Raw genomic sequence first — 18,476 nt, forward strand, 5'->3', positions numbered from 1 at the left:
ATTGCAAATGGGCCCCTCGCTTCTGATTAACAGGTTCATGAACTGCCAGGGAAACCTGCCTTGGTGAGAAAAGAATATACAAAGTCATACCACAAGTATAGAACAAGAGATTTCAGAATAAAAAAACATTTTGTGTTTTAAACCTGTATTCTTGCTTGTATAAATCAAGATGTCAAGCTAAATGATCCGTATGAATGAAAATTTTGCATTATTATGACTCGGGATCGAGCTGAATATATTATGAATATACAATGTAATTTTCAGGCATGATGCTGTTCATGCTGTTCATTTGAGCAGTTGCTGGAGTCAGTAGTTGAAATACAAATACATCTGAGTAACATAATGAGCATGATACACAGTCTGTGCCCGTCAGAGTAGTTTAAACTGAGTCCATTCTCTGGTGGGCTATGTCATATTTTCTGCTGTTTTTAATTACAGCTGAGACTCCTCTGTTAATACAAGATAGATAGAGGAGCAAGTTAGCTAACTGGGAATGCCATGACAAGGGTAAACACAGACATAGACAATGGCACTATAAAGTGTAATGGTCAGACTGTGCCATCTGGTATTTATTTCTGCCCTTTCTCCCTTTTCCCCAGACCTCCACAGTTTTCAGCATTGCACATAACGGAGCCCGGGTCCCAAAGTAAGCACAAGGTGGTTAACGCAATTACGGCAGGATCAATCTATGCAACGACGTCAGGTCCAGCCTCTGCCAATGAGTGGCCCTTTGTCCTTGTAACATGGAGACCACCGGGGTTGATTATTTTACGTTTTCTGCTTCGGCAGTGCTCACAACAGCATAATAAGGGCACTGGCCAAGACCAGCCCTCTGCCTTTGGTCCAACATGCTGACAGCGTAAGAGAGTTTGGGTTGGTTTTCGACTGTATTAGTTCTGCATTCTCTCAAGAGGGAGGGGAAGGGATTAAAGCAGAAATAAAGATGGAGAGGAAATGAGGGAAGGGTGGCTGTATAAAGAGGGTTCATGCTCTTCAGGATGCCTTGAAAGAAACAGGCCTTTTATCGCAAAGCAGAATGTGCCACCGAGAAAAGGTCATGCTGTCTTGAGTCCGGCAGTCTGTGAATTCAGCTCACCAGGAGAGGAGTCAACACATTAAAAAAAAAAACTGTCTCTCTGTTTGAATCCACAGCAATGTCCTGTTGTGGCTTTGTCCTAACATTAACACTTAGGCATCAGAGTAGAACAGAGAGCACTGTGATTTCACTGGTGCCACCAATCAGCGTCAACATCATAGAGAGGTGGGTGGGGTGGTACTTGGTGTCTGTGAGGACAGTCTGGTGTGAATGTGCCAGCCCTTAGGCTCACCTTGCCAAACAACTCTGACACTGAGATAAAACATCTGCTGGCCATGGGCTCCAAGAGTGACTATACCTTCTATTTTAATCTGTGGACCAAATGGGTTGACATTTCTGAGTGAGTACGTTGGAATGGAATATAAAGCACGAACAATAACTGCATTGACAATTTTGCTGGACAGAAGGAGAAATGAATATACATTTTTCAGGAAGTTCAATTAAAGAAAAAAAAAACAAGACTGAAACAAATTCCAAAGGCAGTTGCTATAATGTAGTGGAGTGAAGGGAATACTGTTTTCCCAGAGAAAGCCCTTGTAACCAACAACATTGGATCAAACACCTGTATTGTACTCTTTGAGTGGCTGGAAACCAGCTTCAGGTAGCAATCAGGCAGAAAGGAAATCTGTGTGGATGTGGTTACTCCATCAAACTTGCCAAGCACTTAAATGAGACCCTGTGGCTCAGGCAGTGACATCATGAGTTCACAGAAAATGCTCCAAGCAGGGAGTACTTTCACATATCCACAGCTCAGTAACAGCTACAGCAACCTGTAATAATAATAATCCTTTTATAATAATAACACCTTGATGATTTAGAGCAGCTACCAATAAATGCATGGGCAAACATTTTATAGTTAATGTGTTATATACATTTGTTCTCACTTGTGCTCTTTCTTTCTTTACCTAACAGATACGACATTACAAGGAAGACATTTAAGGGACATTTAAGGGAGTCTTTTAAAGCCTTTTTTAGCTTACACCAAAGAGGTATGATTCAGTGTGTTTTTTTTTCTGTTGAAACCGAATGTGGTAACTCTTAGATTTTCTATCCTGTGATGAGCACTGGTACTAAGTTAAAGTGGAAAATGGAGAAAAGGGAAAATGCCTCTCTGACTGACGCAAATCGAATCTGAGTCATGCCAAAGTACATCTCGACTCATGTTTGAAGAGCATCATTACCATTACAAATTGTTTTAATGTGCTGGTTGAGACCTTTTAGCCAAGGTGTTCAATGGCAGATAAACAACCAATTACAAGTAAATAACTGGAGAAACTGCAAACCTTTTGCAGATGTGGCTTTTCTCCCTGCTTCATCCTTTTTATATAGGTCTAATAAAATCCTTGCAGGTATTTGCCCTGTTTTATGGTTAGGTTTCCCTAATTATAATCTGGTGCGACTGGAGTACAAGAGATTACCTAATGCTTTGCCACGATGACATATGAGTTTGACAAGAAAAATCACACGGCTGGTATGCCTTACATAACGAGGTAAAACTGACCTACAGCACTCAGTGACTCAATATTTATAACATTCCTGTCAACTAATGGAAAGAGAATGTGGTGACCTCATAGCACACATCCCTCTGAACCAGGGAGTGATTGCTGGAGCCAGAGGTCAATTGACACTGTAATAGGTTGAAGGGGCCTTGTCCACGGTGAATGTAAACATACAAGAAATTGCAGATGGCTTCCATTGGTTGAGGAGCCCATGTTGTACTAATGACAGCATCATGTTTGGGAAGGTCCTCTTCAGCCCGTGTCACCTCGATTCCTGCAGGTATAAAGCCATGAAAAATCCTTGGTTGGACAGAACACATGCATACACACAACAGACCATCCTTCAAACCCAAAACAGATTGAAAATTAAATTTCCCTTGAGAACCTATACTACATCATGCGATAGTTCATTAAAAGTATTACTTTCAGTGGATTTAAAATGATTAAAAGGGAAAGAGACATTACTGAGAGATTAAGATATTCTGCACCTCCTCTAACAGTTCCCTGTTATGATGACATGACAGGCATCAAATGAGGAAAGCCATGATAGTTGGAGTGGTTTCAGACCTTCAGTAATAAGTGACTCACAAATGAAACCCCCAGAGTGACTCACACATTTACATGCAAAATAGCCATTAGCTGAAAACTTACTGAAGCAATTAGAGTGATATATTTAATCAGGGGTTCAATGGTGGTGCCCAGTCTTGGAAGCAAACCAGCAAATTAGTTGTGAGACTGTGTACTGTGTACTGTACTGTGCTTTGGTGTGGGAGAGTGTAAATATTGCCCAGAAAAGGGAAAGACAGGCTTAAGGCTATTGGTGGTTAAAGGCTTTTAAAGTTTTTCGGACAGTGTTCTGGGCAAGCCCTGGATGAACATGATGGACTAGGACCAGGCTGAGGCCCTGCAATTATCTTGTTCTCAAAATAATGCTGATCATTTCTCCCTAGCTGAGTGAGCTGGGATGACTTCACGCAGACCAATCTGATACACACTCTTCTGCACCTCCAGGGACACTACATTAAAATATATGTAGGTCAAGCTTTAACCGCATCTGAAATTACTATGCATTCTCCTGACTTTGGTCTATTAGTACATCTAATGGCTTAAAACAGTCCAAACATTTGTATTTTAATACATTCAAGGGTACAGATGGCTAAACTCAATAACCTGTTTTTACTTAGTCCACAAAAAAGGATGTTATTTTAGTCCAGAGAGTCAAAACCATCAGGTTTTTCTACTCTGGAAGGAGTTAAAATAAATAAAGAAGCTCAGCAAATTCTTGCAGTGCTCCAGAACAGCTGCAAACAGGGCCTCTTTTCAAAGCACCTGTTTCTCCAGTTTTCACATCTCTTTGTTGAGCTCGGGTTGACAGACACGTACAAAGATGACAGGAAAAAAAGCATGAAACAATTTGAAAACATCTACCTAAAATGTATAAATTTAGCTCTTTTCATCAATACAGCTTTATTTTCTCAAGTAGAATAAAGCACTGTATCAAATAACTAAGAAGGAATTAACAAAACCACCACCTTCCCACTTAATAACATTACAAAGAAAGGTTTGACTACAGAAACATAAATATGAAGGCTATGAAGACAGAATCTCATAGGACACAATAGGACAGGCTTCAGGTGGCTTTTGTGTTGCAAGGCAGTCCCTTTGGACAGATCTAGGACAGCCCTGTTGGTTATGTGGGGGCAGCCCATGACAGACAACGAGAACAGAGTGAACAGGTGTCTGGAGGTCACAGCCTGGTGGTGAGACAGCCGGAGTGGATGAGTCCCCACAACAACTGTCACCCAGCAACTGGGCAAGAGGGAGGGTCTGTCCTGTGACAATAAATAGAAAGTCTGCATCAGCATTTGTTGTGAATTAACCTACATAGTTGTTTTCTTTTAATTTTGCCATTTCATTTGGGTTAGATTACATTACATACTTTATAACCCTCCCATGAAGAAATTCCTTCCACAGTTATTACTGAAAATAATGAAGAGAAAATTATGACTCTAATACATTACATCTGAAATTTAAAAATATATCCTGGAGCTCACTGAATGGCCATCTGGATGCTTCAAGACAGACAAAACAGACAATTTCTAACATTAGCTAATATCAAGAAAATAGACAGTAATCCATGTCATGTGCATGTTTCATAACACCAGATTAACTTTGGGGGGTGGGAGCTTGATCTCCAGACAGACCTCCTTGCTCCAGCGAGTGAACTTCTCCTGTTAACTGATATAGGCTATAAACAGATGAACAGGACTTATGTTTCTTAAAAACATAACATCATAACATTAAAGCATATACCATTTTTTTCTGAGGCAAGTGAGGCAAATTGCAAAGTGAACAATGTCTTTTGTGATAGAAAACTTCAAACATACTTCTGCAAGCAAACATGAATGAGACAGATGGAAGTTGTTCCGCTGTGATTCTGCTTTTGTGTAAATGGATCATATGATACAAGGTTTACAGGCCAGAGACGCTAATTACAGACAACGTCCTTATGACATTGCACATACATCTCCTTGTTACGTAACAAAAGCCTCAGAAAAAAAGAGCACTGCTCCTTTAATTACCCCCAAATTGAAGGAAAATGTATGATTTAATCTTCTTCCCTTTGAATTAGATCATGCTTTATGACATCATCTTGGATTGCACCATGCCGTTGACCTAATCCAGTTTGGAGGAAGGCAAATCAGAGCATTGAACACAAATTAATATCACACAAACCTTCCGCGAGCTGAAGCTCTCTGCAAGACTATGCAAACCATAACAGCAATCCCCTATTGCTGGGCCGAAGCGCGCTGGTTATTTTGGACTGGGCTTTGAACGCTAACAGCCATGACTGCAGAAGTATTTGAAAAACAGGCGATGGCTGCCACGGCTGCATTCTGACCGCAGCAAGAGCGTCAGCGCTGGGGAAACGGGGCAAAACAATGCCAGGGTGAAGCAAACACAGCCCACGCAGGACCTTAGCGCTGCGGTCTCCAGACACTCTGATTCACGAAACATTACAAATTCATTTTTTTCTCCACCGTGACACCCTGTGAGAGGAAAAGGAGTCTGAGTAGGTCTGGAGGTTCTCCCAGATTCCATGGTGGTGCTGAGTATTAGGAGAATCACCACTGTGACTTGGGAGGTAGAAAAGAAGGCCGTCTCTGCGCTCTGTAGGTTCTCAATCAAAGCAGCGACCTCTGTCTTCTGCCTCTCTAGTATTTGTTAGTGGACTTCTGGGGCCGCTAAAGGTTCTTGCATTGTAAATGCTTAATTAAATTTGTGAAAAAAGTATAGCAAAGTTAATCACACGAATCACGTTTACATACAAGAAATATTCCAAATACTACTGAGCAATTCTGAGAAAGCACATTTACAATGTATAATATGACATTTACATTTACAATGTTTCTACGCATGTATTCATTGAACATCTTCATGGAGGTATCATTTTTTCCTCAGAGTTAAGCACTAGGCATCACTGCAGCTGTGTTTTATAGAGGTCTAAATGGCAGAGACCTAGGTGAAAAGTTGTAAAATTCCTCTTGTGTTGGCTGTCAAAGGAAGACAGAAACAGTAGCTGAAAATACATGGGGAAAGGATTTTACTATTAAAGTGTTTATTTGTCCTTCAGATAGATTTATGGGCCACTGTGGCAAAACCCTCTCAATTTGTGAGATGGAACGGGCAGGGGAAAGGTTAACCAGACGGGCCATTTTTAAGTAGAGCCCATACTTTTCCCTGCCACAAGGCATTTCAAAGCTCTTCCATCACCGGGTTTGCTGGATTGCAATCAGCCCATGTCGAGGAGCAACTGTTGGCTGCACAGTTGTTATTTTGTTGCATGCTTGCTGTGGAATCTGCGAGCGGTGAGCAGAAGTGACCCCATGTTTTGAGCGATGGGATGGCCCCCGCATCTGTCGTTTTTAAAGAGCGTGAAGCCTCTGTGAACAAGTCGCCAGGGTCAGCTGTGCCATGCGAAGTGCGCAGTTATTAACAGGTGACGCTGTGCGCCTGGGATGAGCCAACCAATTATCAGCGTCCGTCAGCTCATCACCAGCTGCAGCAAAAGGAACAGGGGGGAGTCTGTGTCTTTGCAGGGCAGGACTTCGACAGAATGTCGGGTACAGACTCCTCCAGTTGTTCCCTTTTTAAATTATTGCCAAGTTATAACTAGAACCACATACCAGCTGAAGTATGTTTGCTTATGGAACATTCATTGCATTCGATATTGTGTTGTATTACACCCTTTTGCCATTAATTTATTTCACCTTCTTCCTTTCCCCCCGGTGGACACAAACATCTCCGACTGGTTGCATATTTCCTTTGCATAAAAAAGGTGGACGCAGAACCATGACTTATGATTTGCAGATTTCAATGACATCACAGGCTCTTGGGGACTGTTGCTGAAAATACCTTTAAAATGTCCTACTTGTGTGTTAACCTCAGTGAGAAATGAAGTATTGCTCCAAATGTCAGGGAAATACTGACCTGCCTAAAATAAAACATTTTGATTAAAATTAAACCTTACACATCAACAATTTGTAATATTTTAAAATATTTCCAAACCAGCCTGGTTCATGTGACACCTGGGTAAGTGAAAGGGGGATATGTTTAGGCGCAGGAACGCCAAAAAAAAGGAGAAACACCTTTTCAATTTTAAAGGTGTTAGTGACGATAAGCCAATCCTGTACTTCAGAGAAATCCCCAAGGGGTCATTCATGGAACACCTGCAAAATCCAGTGATCACATGCGCTATCCAATTGCAAACCTCGATCTGTCAGAGGAGGATATTTTCACATATTCATTGGCTCAACAGTCATGCATTGAAGAAAACACATTTCATTGCCAGCTGGCATGCTACAAATCTTTATTGAGCGTGAAGGTAATTTGGGTTAGGCTTGTGCACAAAGTCAATTCCATTGTATGATAATTGAGTCATTTATAACAGCTATTTGAAAGCACGGTCTTTTTTTGTACTATGTGACAAGTTTCTTGTTTTTGTGTCTGTGACAACATGGGGGATGAAAGAATGACGGGCCCGTCTGTTGGAAATAGCCTTGTGATTTTTACAGCATTATTTTCCTTTTCATGTCAGATGAGGAGCAGAATGTGCCTGGTGCCGAGGAGCGGATTGGGTCACAGGCAGCTGTTATGTGGGATGGGGCACAGCACAATCCTGCCATTGTATGCATGACCTTCAGCTGGCACTGTATGGGAATGCCTGCGAAAAAATGAACCAATCATTAGCCCTCAGGGCACCCGACCTGGGCAGAGACACTGAGCCACTCCTTGGGCAACTGTGCCGGGCCCTTGCATGTCACACCTGCTACACCCCAGCTGCTGCACTGGGGGCCTATGTTCCCTGTCTCTGCCCCCCCCCCCCAGCATCTCAAGGCCCACAGTTGCACAGAAAATTCACAAGCCTTTCATAGACAAACAACATGCTCTGGCCTGCTCATTAACAGCTGGGCCAAATGACAAATGTTGCTCTTATAAAAGGAAAAAGCCATGTTGCACAATGAGCATAATATCAAAGCATTACATTGAAATGTAACAGAGGTGGGTTTCAGTGCAGGAAGGAAGTGACTTTCCTCCAAGAGTTTTGTAACAGGGACATCACTATGTGTCCCTTTTTTCTTACCACTGTGAAAAGGTGATTGAGTATGTATATATTAATGACAGAGATGGTACATTGTCTGTGTCAACTTACATAAGTGGATCAATGTTGTGATGTACACATCAGGCCCATAGATGGGTCTGTACAGTCTGTAGCCAGACTAGTGAAAACATCTGACAGTTTCTGTCTACATTTACCAAAGAGGCTGTTTATTTCAGATATTTGTGAGGTTTACAAAAACAAAAAACCAATAACTGTGGAAGACAATTTTCTATCATAGGAAAATGCTAATGAATTAGTGTGTTGTGGTTACCTATTGTTTTACATATTATAAAAGAAAGTGCATATTGGATTAATCTTACTGCTTAAAAAACGTTGGAAAATCTTACAATCTATTTTAATAGCATTGCACAAAAGACATTCGCATTGTTCCCAAAGAGTACATTTTAATCCAGAAAAGACACATTTCCCATTTATACACACCTTAAAGTAATCTTTAATTCAAAACCCCTTCTACTTATGAGGAATTTGTTAGAAACCCCTGAAACCAAATCTCTGAACTGGATAACGGAGCGCAAAATCAATGTTCTCAACTGATTTTCTCGGTCTGGAGACCTCAATCCAATCTAAATTGGTTGTTTGAACTGATAAAAGTACTTCACAAATGAAAATAATAAGGATTTGAAATATCTATAGCAATTCTGACAGCAGGAATGGTGACAAACCCCCTTAGAAATGTCAGAACCGCTACACATGAAATGTATTGTAAATGTAATCTACACCAGAGGAGGATTTACAAAATAATATATATATATATATATATATATATATATATATATATATATATATATATATATATATATATATATATATATATATATATATATATGTGTGTGTGTGTGTGTGTGTGTGTGTGTGTGTGTATTCACTTATTCAAAGCATGGTTTTGATCCTGTGTATTCAGGGGTATGAGTAAATATGGGGCACATAAGCTTATATAAGCTTATATAAAGCTTAAGCTTATATAAATGACTGAGAGGACTGCGCCAGGATCAAACAGTCCTGATGTTAGCATAAACAGGTTAAATATGTCACAACTACACAGAATATGTGCTAATGTTCCGTGTGTGACCTATGCGTGTATCTTAAGATGTTCCGATTAAAAACTACATATGGCTTTGTAATGAGCTGTGTTTTCTATTATCCCCTCATAAAATCCAAACCTGATGACTGAGCATAACAGATTACATCATTAAACAGAATTAATTATGTTGGGGTTATGTTACATTTGCTCCCATGCCTATCATTAGGTACAATTTGAGTTTGGGAGACCACTAGTGGAGAGGAGGTAAAACTACAGCATGGCACATTTCAGCAGTTTCAGCTGTTATTTTAAATGTCATTTTCCAATGACATATGCCTGTCACATTGTTTCCATAACAGCTGAATCTGCAAAGCCTATACAGTACAGTACATGTAATGACTCTGAGTAAGAAGTATAAGTTTCTATAAGTATCTCTTCTCCTACTTCCAAGAGTCAGGGGAGTACAAGGGCATTAGAAAAGTAAAGCTCATGTTCATAGCCGAAACCAGGAAACCAAACAGACTCTGAAGCAGCAGGCCAAATAAGACATCAGCATTTGTGAAAGATGAACTCATTTATGTAAAAATAAAGCTGTACATTAGAGTGGTAAAGGAAACAACACTTTAATGTACTTCATCAACTTGAAGTTATGGAAACCTAAACAACACTGACATCATGCAACACCTTATTTACACTGAAAACACTGCTATGTCCATCTTTTAAACATTTTAAATAATTTATTTTCGTTAATGCAGCCCATCTGCATTCACACATTCACAGTTCACACATATTTTAAATAAATCAGACGCACGGTTAGAAAATGCAGGCACTGGAAGAACACCATCATTATTGTGAGTTATTAGGGCAGTCATAGCTGATGTACTACTCGGAAACAGTTGCATACATTGATTTCCCTAAAACACAATATCTCTCCTAATTGACAATACTGAACCAAGAAGAACACGAAGAAGACCAAGAACTGGCATTATTTGTCAGCTTGTTTGAAAGCACGACGCAGACATATAATAATGGTATTTATTTACAATTACTATACGATTAAATAAGTAAATATGCGCAAATATGTTAAGTACAAATTTACCAACTTTTGTCTTAACGGATCACACTCAATTCAGCGAGGGCTTGCCCTTCTCTGAATGGCACCATAGACGGTTTACTTGGCAGCTTCAGTATGCTTCGTTCGTTTACGTTTACGTTTATGAACGAAATAGCATTATGGGAGTTATAGTTTTTCCCTAATCACAGACCCGTCCCTCAATCTTATTGTACAGTCGTTTAAGAAACAACAACCCCCATAACGCAATAGCTCCACTTTCAGCGCAAACTCTGTATAGTGCTCCGATCCCCGTTTAAATTAATAAAATAAATTTGATCTGTTCATCTAAATTAATACAATTGTTTTTGTAATTGTGTTGAAATGTGAACAAATACACGATTTATTGGACCTTATTCGTTTATCCATAATGTATAGTTATGTGTTTAGAAAGTGTGCATGGTAGCAAAATCGATTGCCTGTTTTTCAGGTTTTTGACAGCAACTTTACATATTGAAAACTGATCGCTGGTAAACAAAACGTCACGGAGGCCGACACGGGAGTGGAGCGGATAGCTAGCTAGCTAGCTAATTAACAGGTAGGCAATTTAACTGTTTGCGGTGTATTTCCACATATTCACAGGCTACTAGTTAGCTAGCTAATAGTAGACTTTGTGTGCATGATCATAGCTTTTAACCAAGGAACTAAGCTATACAATGTCACCTGACGTATGGTTGACCGAACTGCTTGAGTAGATACCAAGCTAGCTACGTGAACTAAAGGAAGCAAGTAGCTAGCCAATGTCAGTGGAAATCGTTTACTCTTTTAACGCATTAAGAGGAAATTATCTAGCTAGCTAACGTTAGCAACCTGGTCTTATCGAACCTTTGCAAGCACAGTGAGTTGTACCTAACATTAAACTGCAACGCTGAAACGAAACTAACTTCATCGCAGCGTAGCTAAGTAGACTGCACTTGACTGTAAAGGCTCGTTGCACATAAAGCGTTAAGATAACATTGGTTAGCAACATTGTCTCCATAGTCAGCAGTGAGTCCTTGTTGTGTTACTGTGCCATATGCATGTTGTTGTGTTGCTCGTTAGCTACCGTTAACACATTTGTGGAATTCTCCCCCTTGACAGCCATTATTGTTCATAAGCTTTCGAGCAACACATGCTAGCTAGCCATAGCTTGCTACTGTTTTCACTGTATCCCAGCTAAATGTGTACCCTGTGCAACAAAACAAAAGTTTGAAGTCCCTAATAGCTAATAAGACAAAGAACGGGATGCTGTAAACAGTAAATGTTTTCTAGCCAGCTAATTATCCTCGAAAACTGCCCAGGTGAGTGAGGGTCGTTTCCTTGAGTGAACAACTACACACAGTAATCTGCAATATTGTCCAATGAGTGGACAGTCTGCGCTAGCTAATGTAGCTAGAAAGCTGACGTACGCTAACTTAGCTACGCTTTGTAACGTTGACAGCAGTTGATCTGTGGTTAAAAGACCGGTATCAGGCGTTTCACCAGTTCCATTATGTACTCCAAATAAAACAAGTCATGTAACCCAAAGTGATGCAAAGTGGCTATGTTAAGAACAAGAGATAAAGGGGGAAATGGGTGGTTAGCTAGCAAGCAGCAGTGCTAGCTAACCCCTGCTCAGGTTTACGCGACCAAACCACACTGTTTAATGTCAAGAGTCCTCTCGGGGTTTGTTTCTCTGATGTAATGAGTTCAGCCGCTGTAGCTAATTGGCCAGCTAGCTAACTAACCTTTTCCTGAAATAGAGCGGTCCGTGTGGAATTGGTCCGTCCAGGGTAAACTGAGAGCAAAGGGAGATTGAGTTCACTGAAAGCGCTGGTCATAGCTGGGTGAGGGTATGTGGGGTCTGTGCTTTTTTTTTTTCTTTCGTGACACTACCGATGTGGGCTTACGCGATTGTTTTTTCGTAATATAGCTAGGTAGGTAGCGAGTTAGCCATGTCTGTCCGCCTGGTCTTTAAGTTGTTGTGTTTGATACAATCTGCGTGCTGCTTGAAGTTAAGTCCTAAGTTTTTACGTGGGCAAGCGCCAGCGTTTCACTGCTCTCCAGTTTCTCCCGGGTCTTCACATTCAGTTTTATTTAGCGAGCCCGTTGTCTCTGAATATGCTGCGTCCATCCAGTCTGGCTTGAGGTGGATATAATGTGCCATCTCAAACCTGGTCTGTGTACAGATGTGGATTACGGCAATTCCTGTCTCACAGGTTCAACAAGGCTAGGGTTTCTGTGGGCGTGGGGTCATCACAGGCAAAGTCCGACGACCCAGAATGTTTTCATTCCTTTTTATAGTTAAGGAAGTAATGTCGTGTTTGTTGCATTGTGGTTAAACTTTAACCTCGGTCACTTACCTGTATCCGGCTACACACAATGGCATCCTGGTCGTTTAAACTGTGGCCGTCCTCACACACCCCCAGCTGCACACATCAACCCACGCATAACCCACGCATAATGCCATAGTGTCAGTGAGTCTAGCGGAGCTCCCGCTTGCCTGTCAGAATTTATGGACTGCATCTGTGTATCACTCAGCGGCAGTTTATCTGTAAACGTTGGAGTTAGATTACAGGAGCGATTCTACTCATGCCATCAGAAATGGGGAATCACCCTTCTGTAATATTGGGTGTCCTCTAGGAACCCTGGAGTCCCGGTTAAAGGTGTACACAGAAACTGTTTTGGCAGTGCTAATATACAAGTGAAATGCCTAGTGACATTATTTAAAGTTTGTTGAATTTAGTGCAGCTGTTGTCAGTAATTGGTACTGATATTCAAAGCATTTCACACATGTTGCCTTGTAATTTTACTTTTTACTCATGTTTACTTGTGACAGCATAATTTTATATGTATGTTATTTGTGGAATAAAACAAACAGTTCATAAAAGGCCCCCTCTATTCTTTCCCGAGCCTATGGAAAGATTGTTTGGTGTTTGAATATGTATTAGCTATGAACTGATTGCATCTCTTCCCATTGAGAAATGGGTGTGAATTACCCTGTTATTTACTCAGCAATACCGGTTGCCCTGGTGTGATGTTGCATACACAAAGCAAGGCTCTTCTTTCCCGTGCTCACTTCATGTTGTTAAAGATTCTGGCCAAACGGTTGTGTGTTCCTCCCAAATGTGCATGTACATAAGAACACCCATTGAGAACAGGGATAAAACTGGCACCTTTGGACTTTGTATTATTTGCTATTAGATAACCTGTTCTTTACCTACTTGGCAGATGCATTTGAATATATTGTGGATGTTTTCCCCTTTGACCTGTTTTGGTTTTGTTTTCCCATTTAGTTTTACCCTTTGCCCTACAAATTGAAGTTCAAACCTTTCAGTGTTTTCCTCACTTCTGTGTTGCTGATAGGTTTAAATAAATGCCACGCTGTCTCTTTATTCTACACAGCAGGCGCAGTTCTAGCTTTCATTCACATGCACATTTCTACATGGTTTCATTTATTTCTGTTAAATTATTTTTCTCCTATCTCAATTTCTGACAAGCAAAAAATTGAGGAGCACATGTAAACTACGAACAGCTCTCTGTTGTCTTGATGTAAACATTAAATCTTTGAAAAAATTTGTGTAGATGGAGGAGCTGCAGGCCTTATAGTGGGCCTCAGTGATGTTTTTTTGCCCATGCATGGTGATGACATTATTCGGACATGGGCACAGGGGGATAGCTCTCTCCTGCATGCCAAGCGCTGTCATGTTGAGTGGTGATGACACGAGCAGATTGAAGAGCTATCAGATTCTCTCTATATATATACACACAGACTTAAATGAAAGCATTAATAGGCACTTTTATAACTGTGTTGAAAAGCAATGTTGGACTGGACGGCAAAGGTGTAGGCGTGACATCCAGGGGTCAGTTCTTCAGAAACGTTACATGATTTGCCCACCTGAAAATCAGACAGACTCTGTTCTTCTCTCGACTTCTCTGTTGGCTTATTTCAGTTTGCAGCTGCAGACTCAGAGCCCTTGTTTTTTTGCGTTGCCAGGCTGCTTTCATGATTCTGCAGCTGCATTGATCTATTTTTCCTCTCTGTAGTGTAAGCAACCCTGATCCTACCAATAGTAAAGTAAAATCAGATCCTGTGGAAATATACACTGGGGAACCTTCAGAGGTGTTCTTGGCTTTAACATTAACTTTTATAAAAATACGTATTCTGCAAGTGTATTCTTCAGTCTCCATTGCACAGACTGTACTTTATGTAGTTTCTTTTTTCAGTGAAAAATGTTCTTTGACAGCACATTGTAGAAAAATAGGTGAAACTGAACTTTTAATTAGCAGTGACTTAAGTAACTTCTACGGATCCTTTTGTACCTTTGTGTTTGCTCTTTTTATTGTTTTGGGAAAGGGGTGTTTCAGATGCAGGCGGGACTGAGATAAGGGGGCGGCGTGACTCTCTTAAAATACCCTCCCTGCTCAGATGCCGCGGGGGGCGAGAGGACAGAGCACTCTGACAGCAGCGCGCGCATGGTGCAGCTGGCTGAGGTGAAGGGCAGAGCGCGGGATCTTTCGGGTTTTGACCTCTCCCCCCTTTTCCCCTGCGCTGTGTGCAGGGGCAGGCCATGAGCAGGGCGTGATGGGGCGCGGGCCCCGGCGGGTGGTGAGGGTCTGATGAGCGGCTGTGCCGAGGCGCCTGCGCGGGGGATGTTGCGCTGGACGGTGCACCTGGAAGGAGGGCCGCGGAGGGTCAACCACGCGGCGGTGGCCGTGGGCCACAAGGTCTACTCGTTTGGCGGCTACTGCTCCGGGGAGGACTACGAGACCCTGCGGCAGATCGACGTTCACGTCTTCAACGCAGGTAAGGATCAGCGGAAGTCGGCTTCCGTTCCAGGTGGGCGCTTGCTCTTCCCTCCCGCTTGCGACCTCGTTCTCCCTGCAGGTGGCAGGGACAGTGGCCCTTGCCAGGTGCATCAGAGCATGCCAAAGACGTTATTTTGGCTCTCGTCATGACCCACTTTTTTCGCCTCTTTTCTTTGCTTTCATTGTTACCTCAGTCAGCTCATGTCATTAAAAGAACTGAGGTGTTTTTATCACACCTCCTCCACCACACATACTCACACTTCAGAAACCTCATGTGCTCAGCAGTCATTGACACGGGGGTGCTAACTGATACAAAGGCACTGAAGGCTGCTGCTTGTGAACAGTCATTGGCAGGCCCTTGCTACTCTGAAAGGCTAAAAGCCAGTGACCCCCCAACTCACTGGACACGTGGGCTGCTAGTGATGTGTGTATGTTAGGGGTAACCGTTAGAACTTTCGTACTGTTGTGTTTTCACTTCACCAAGGTTCTGGCTCAGTGTTTATTTTTGGAGAAAAAGACATATTTAGACAGATAAGGGTGATAAGTTGGTGAGCCTGATTTAAACTCCTGAGTGAAACTCCATTGTTATACCACATTGGACAAAAAAAAAACATTAACCAAAAAAAAGTGCATCTCATGGTGAGAGATTAAAAATGTCTCAATCATTGGTAAAGATGTTTGTCTTTCTCTGTTACTCAGCAATAAAAGGTGACAAAACAGTAATTTTCTAAATCTAATTTTCCAAATCAATCATTGCCGGTTGGGACTGTACAAGTTGATGTACAATATCCACCCAGAGTCTAGGTTCTAGCATAAAGTCAATTTTGCTTTTATGTGTGATTAAGTGTTTGTGTGAGTGCCTGTGACTGTGAGAGTGTGCATGCATGACTTCCCTTGTCTAGTCAGGTTGCACAAATTAACTTGAATAGTGTTATGCTCATACTCAGTGGTCTGGGAGTGTTGTTAGCCTGGTTTGACCCTGTTGCTCGTTCAGCTTGAATGGATACACTTCTGTTATACTGTGCTGGAAGTTGCTCTGGATAAGAGCGTCTGCTATATGAATGTAATGTAATGTGGTTTGTTACGGTGTGCGTGACCCCCTCTCTCCCCCTCAGTGTCCCTGCGTTGGATGAAGCTGCCTCCAGTGAGGACCAGCGGGAGAGAGCATGCCCGGGAGGTGCCCTACATGCGCTACGGCCACACCGCCGTGCTGGTGGACGACACCATCTACATCTGGGGTGGCAGGAACGACACGGAGGGTGCCTGCAACGTGCTGTATGCTTTCGACGTCAGTGAGTATGCCCTTTGCACTGTCCTGTGACGTTCCGTCTTACAAGGCTGTTGCTGCAGGAGTCGTGTGTATGGGCCGTTTGCAGGAGTCCCGTATGACTGACCTCCATCACAGCTCTTAACAGATGAAGCACCACCAATTTAAGCTGTAATGCATTTCTTGAGTCTCACAGTACCACAGTGCAAGTGCTGGCACCAGACTACAACTAAGTGGCAGAGCCAGTGTTGCCAAAAGCCAGCTGAATTTGAACTTTGTTTTGTTTTTTCCAGCTTGGTACCATGACTTAGACATGTGGTCTGGCAACAGACGTGAGGCCTGGTTCAGTTCTTGATTTAGCTGCAGATATGCTTTTTGGATCTCCTGCTGAAACAACACAAGGTCCACCCAAGTTCTCTCTCCAAAGTATATGGCAGCGGTACACACTTTTGAGGCATAGTCATGGAAACTCCCATTTCTCACAGTGTGCACGTTCACTTGCAGGGTAGCAGGAGCATTATCTGAATGCTAGGATTATTTAATCAAGCTCAGCCCGGGGTTTGGCTTGATCTCAATAAGCCCTCATCTGCACAAATCCAATAATACAGTTCAAAGCTTTCCCAAGGGCTGATTTGAATCAGGGGTTTGAGCAGATGAATGAGTCTGTGTTAAGGTTCCATGCCTGATCCAATGTGCTGGCTCTGAAGAATGTGCTGCAGGAGTATAGCTGGACTGCTCTGTTAGCTTCCTGTCTTTTGTGTCCCAGCCAGTCACAGGTGGTTCACACCCAAGATTTCGGGCATGGTCCCAGGGGCGAGAGATGGACACTCGGCCTGCGTCCTGGGGAAGAGCATGTACATCTTTGGAGGATACGAGCAGCTTGTAGGTAGAGCTTGGAACTGTCACATTTCAGTACTCTACATATTCCTGCCATTGTTCAATGGAATCACTGTCATCTCACAGTCCTGTTTATGTGTGTGTTGAATAAAAAAACCTTGGCAAATGCAAATCTTGGTCCTGTTACATAGCTGACATCTCTGTTTCTCAGGTTCAGCATAGCTAGCCGTGAATCAGAGGCTGTTATATTCTGTTAGAAGACACTGTTATCTGAAATTGTTTCTTGCACAAGTCAGCTCCCTTTGGAGAAAAATATAGAATTTGTAATTGGTTGGTTTAACTATGGTCCTTTTTTTCTGTGTGGTCAAGTAGGAAGCCTACTCTACTGTGGGCTATCAGAGAAATGTCAAATACAGATAAGATATCAAAACCACAATAATATGTGAAGTGTTCTGTGTGATTGATATTTTTATTGATGCATCTGTCTCTGCCCTGTAGGCTGACTGTTTCTCCAATGACATCCACAAGCTGGACACCACAACCATGGCCTGGTCTCTGATCAATGCAAGAGTAAGTGGCATTTGCTGGTTCTGCCTTGCTCCTTGTAGAACTTTGACTGATGTATGATTAGTATGATTAGCACCAGGATTTTCTCAAAACTAAGGCAGAATCTGAACCATCATAAAGTCTGGCGAGAAGACAGGCAACAGAGGACAGGTAACTCATTGGAAGCAGTCATTAAAGGAGAGTGGCCTGGTAGTCAAAAGGAAAGGAGTGCTTTTCTTGTACTACGTTACTTCAACTTCTACTACGTTATAAGAGGAGATGGTTCTTCCTTAATAGTTTGTCCTCTGACAGTTTGTGTGTGGATATAGATTAGTAAAGGTGGCCGAGGCTTTTGGCTGCTTTGCCTGTTCAAAGGCTGCATTTCAGGTGAATGAAAGGGATTTAGGCGGTGGAGTCCACCCTCTGCTAACCTGATAGGGGGATTCCACTGGGCTGGCTGAGTTTCCACTAGGATTTACTGCACCCCTCTCAAGCACAAAAAAGCTTTAGCGCTGCTAATGCTGTCCTCTGGGTAAGCTCCAAAATCTATATCCACCAAGGGGTCATCGCCCAGGATTACACAGGCCTTTGTGGGTCCTCATTGCTGGGTAATGTTCAGGCTGTTCTGCTTGTCTGGTTGGGGTTTTTT

General features: G+C 42.1%; 1 protein-coding gene across 3 annotated transcripts in view; it reads left to right on the forward strand.

Annotated features, from left to right (window-relative positions):
- Positions 1 to 10,705: 10,705 nt before the first annotated feature.
- LOC118789881 (kelch domain-containing protein 3-like) overlaps positions 10,706 to 18,476 on the forward strand; it is a 35,168-nt gene continuing 27,397 nt past the window's right edge. The window contains exons 1-5 of one of the 3 annotated variants that reach the window (XM_036546601.1): positions 10,706 to 10,948; positions 14,931 to 15,175; positions 16,293 to 16,469; positions 17,211 to 17,326; positions 17,780 to 17,851. In XM_036546601.1, coding sequence (XP_036402494.1) covers positions 14,989 to 15,175; positions 16,293 to 16,469; positions 17,211 to 17,326; positions 17,780 to 17,851 — 552 coding nt within the window. In that variant the 5' untranslated portion in view covers positions 10,706 to 10,948; positions 14,931 to 14,988. Of the gene's footprint in view, positions 10,949 to 14,776; positions 15,176 to 16,292; positions 16,470 to 17,210; positions 17,327 to 17,779; positions 17,852 to 18,476 lie in introns of those variants that run through there. The other 2 variants (XM_036546600.1, XM_036546602.1) reach the window with 2 other exon arrangements.

This window comes from Megalops cyprinoides, chromosome 15 (assembly GCF_013368585.1).
Source record: "Megalops cyprinoides isolate fMegCyp1 chromosome 15, fMegCyp1.pri, whole genome shotgun sequence".
Taxonomy (NCBI): domain Eukaryota; kingdom Metazoa; phylum Chordata; class Actinopteri; order Elopiformes; family Megalopidae; genus Megalops; species Megalops cyprinoides.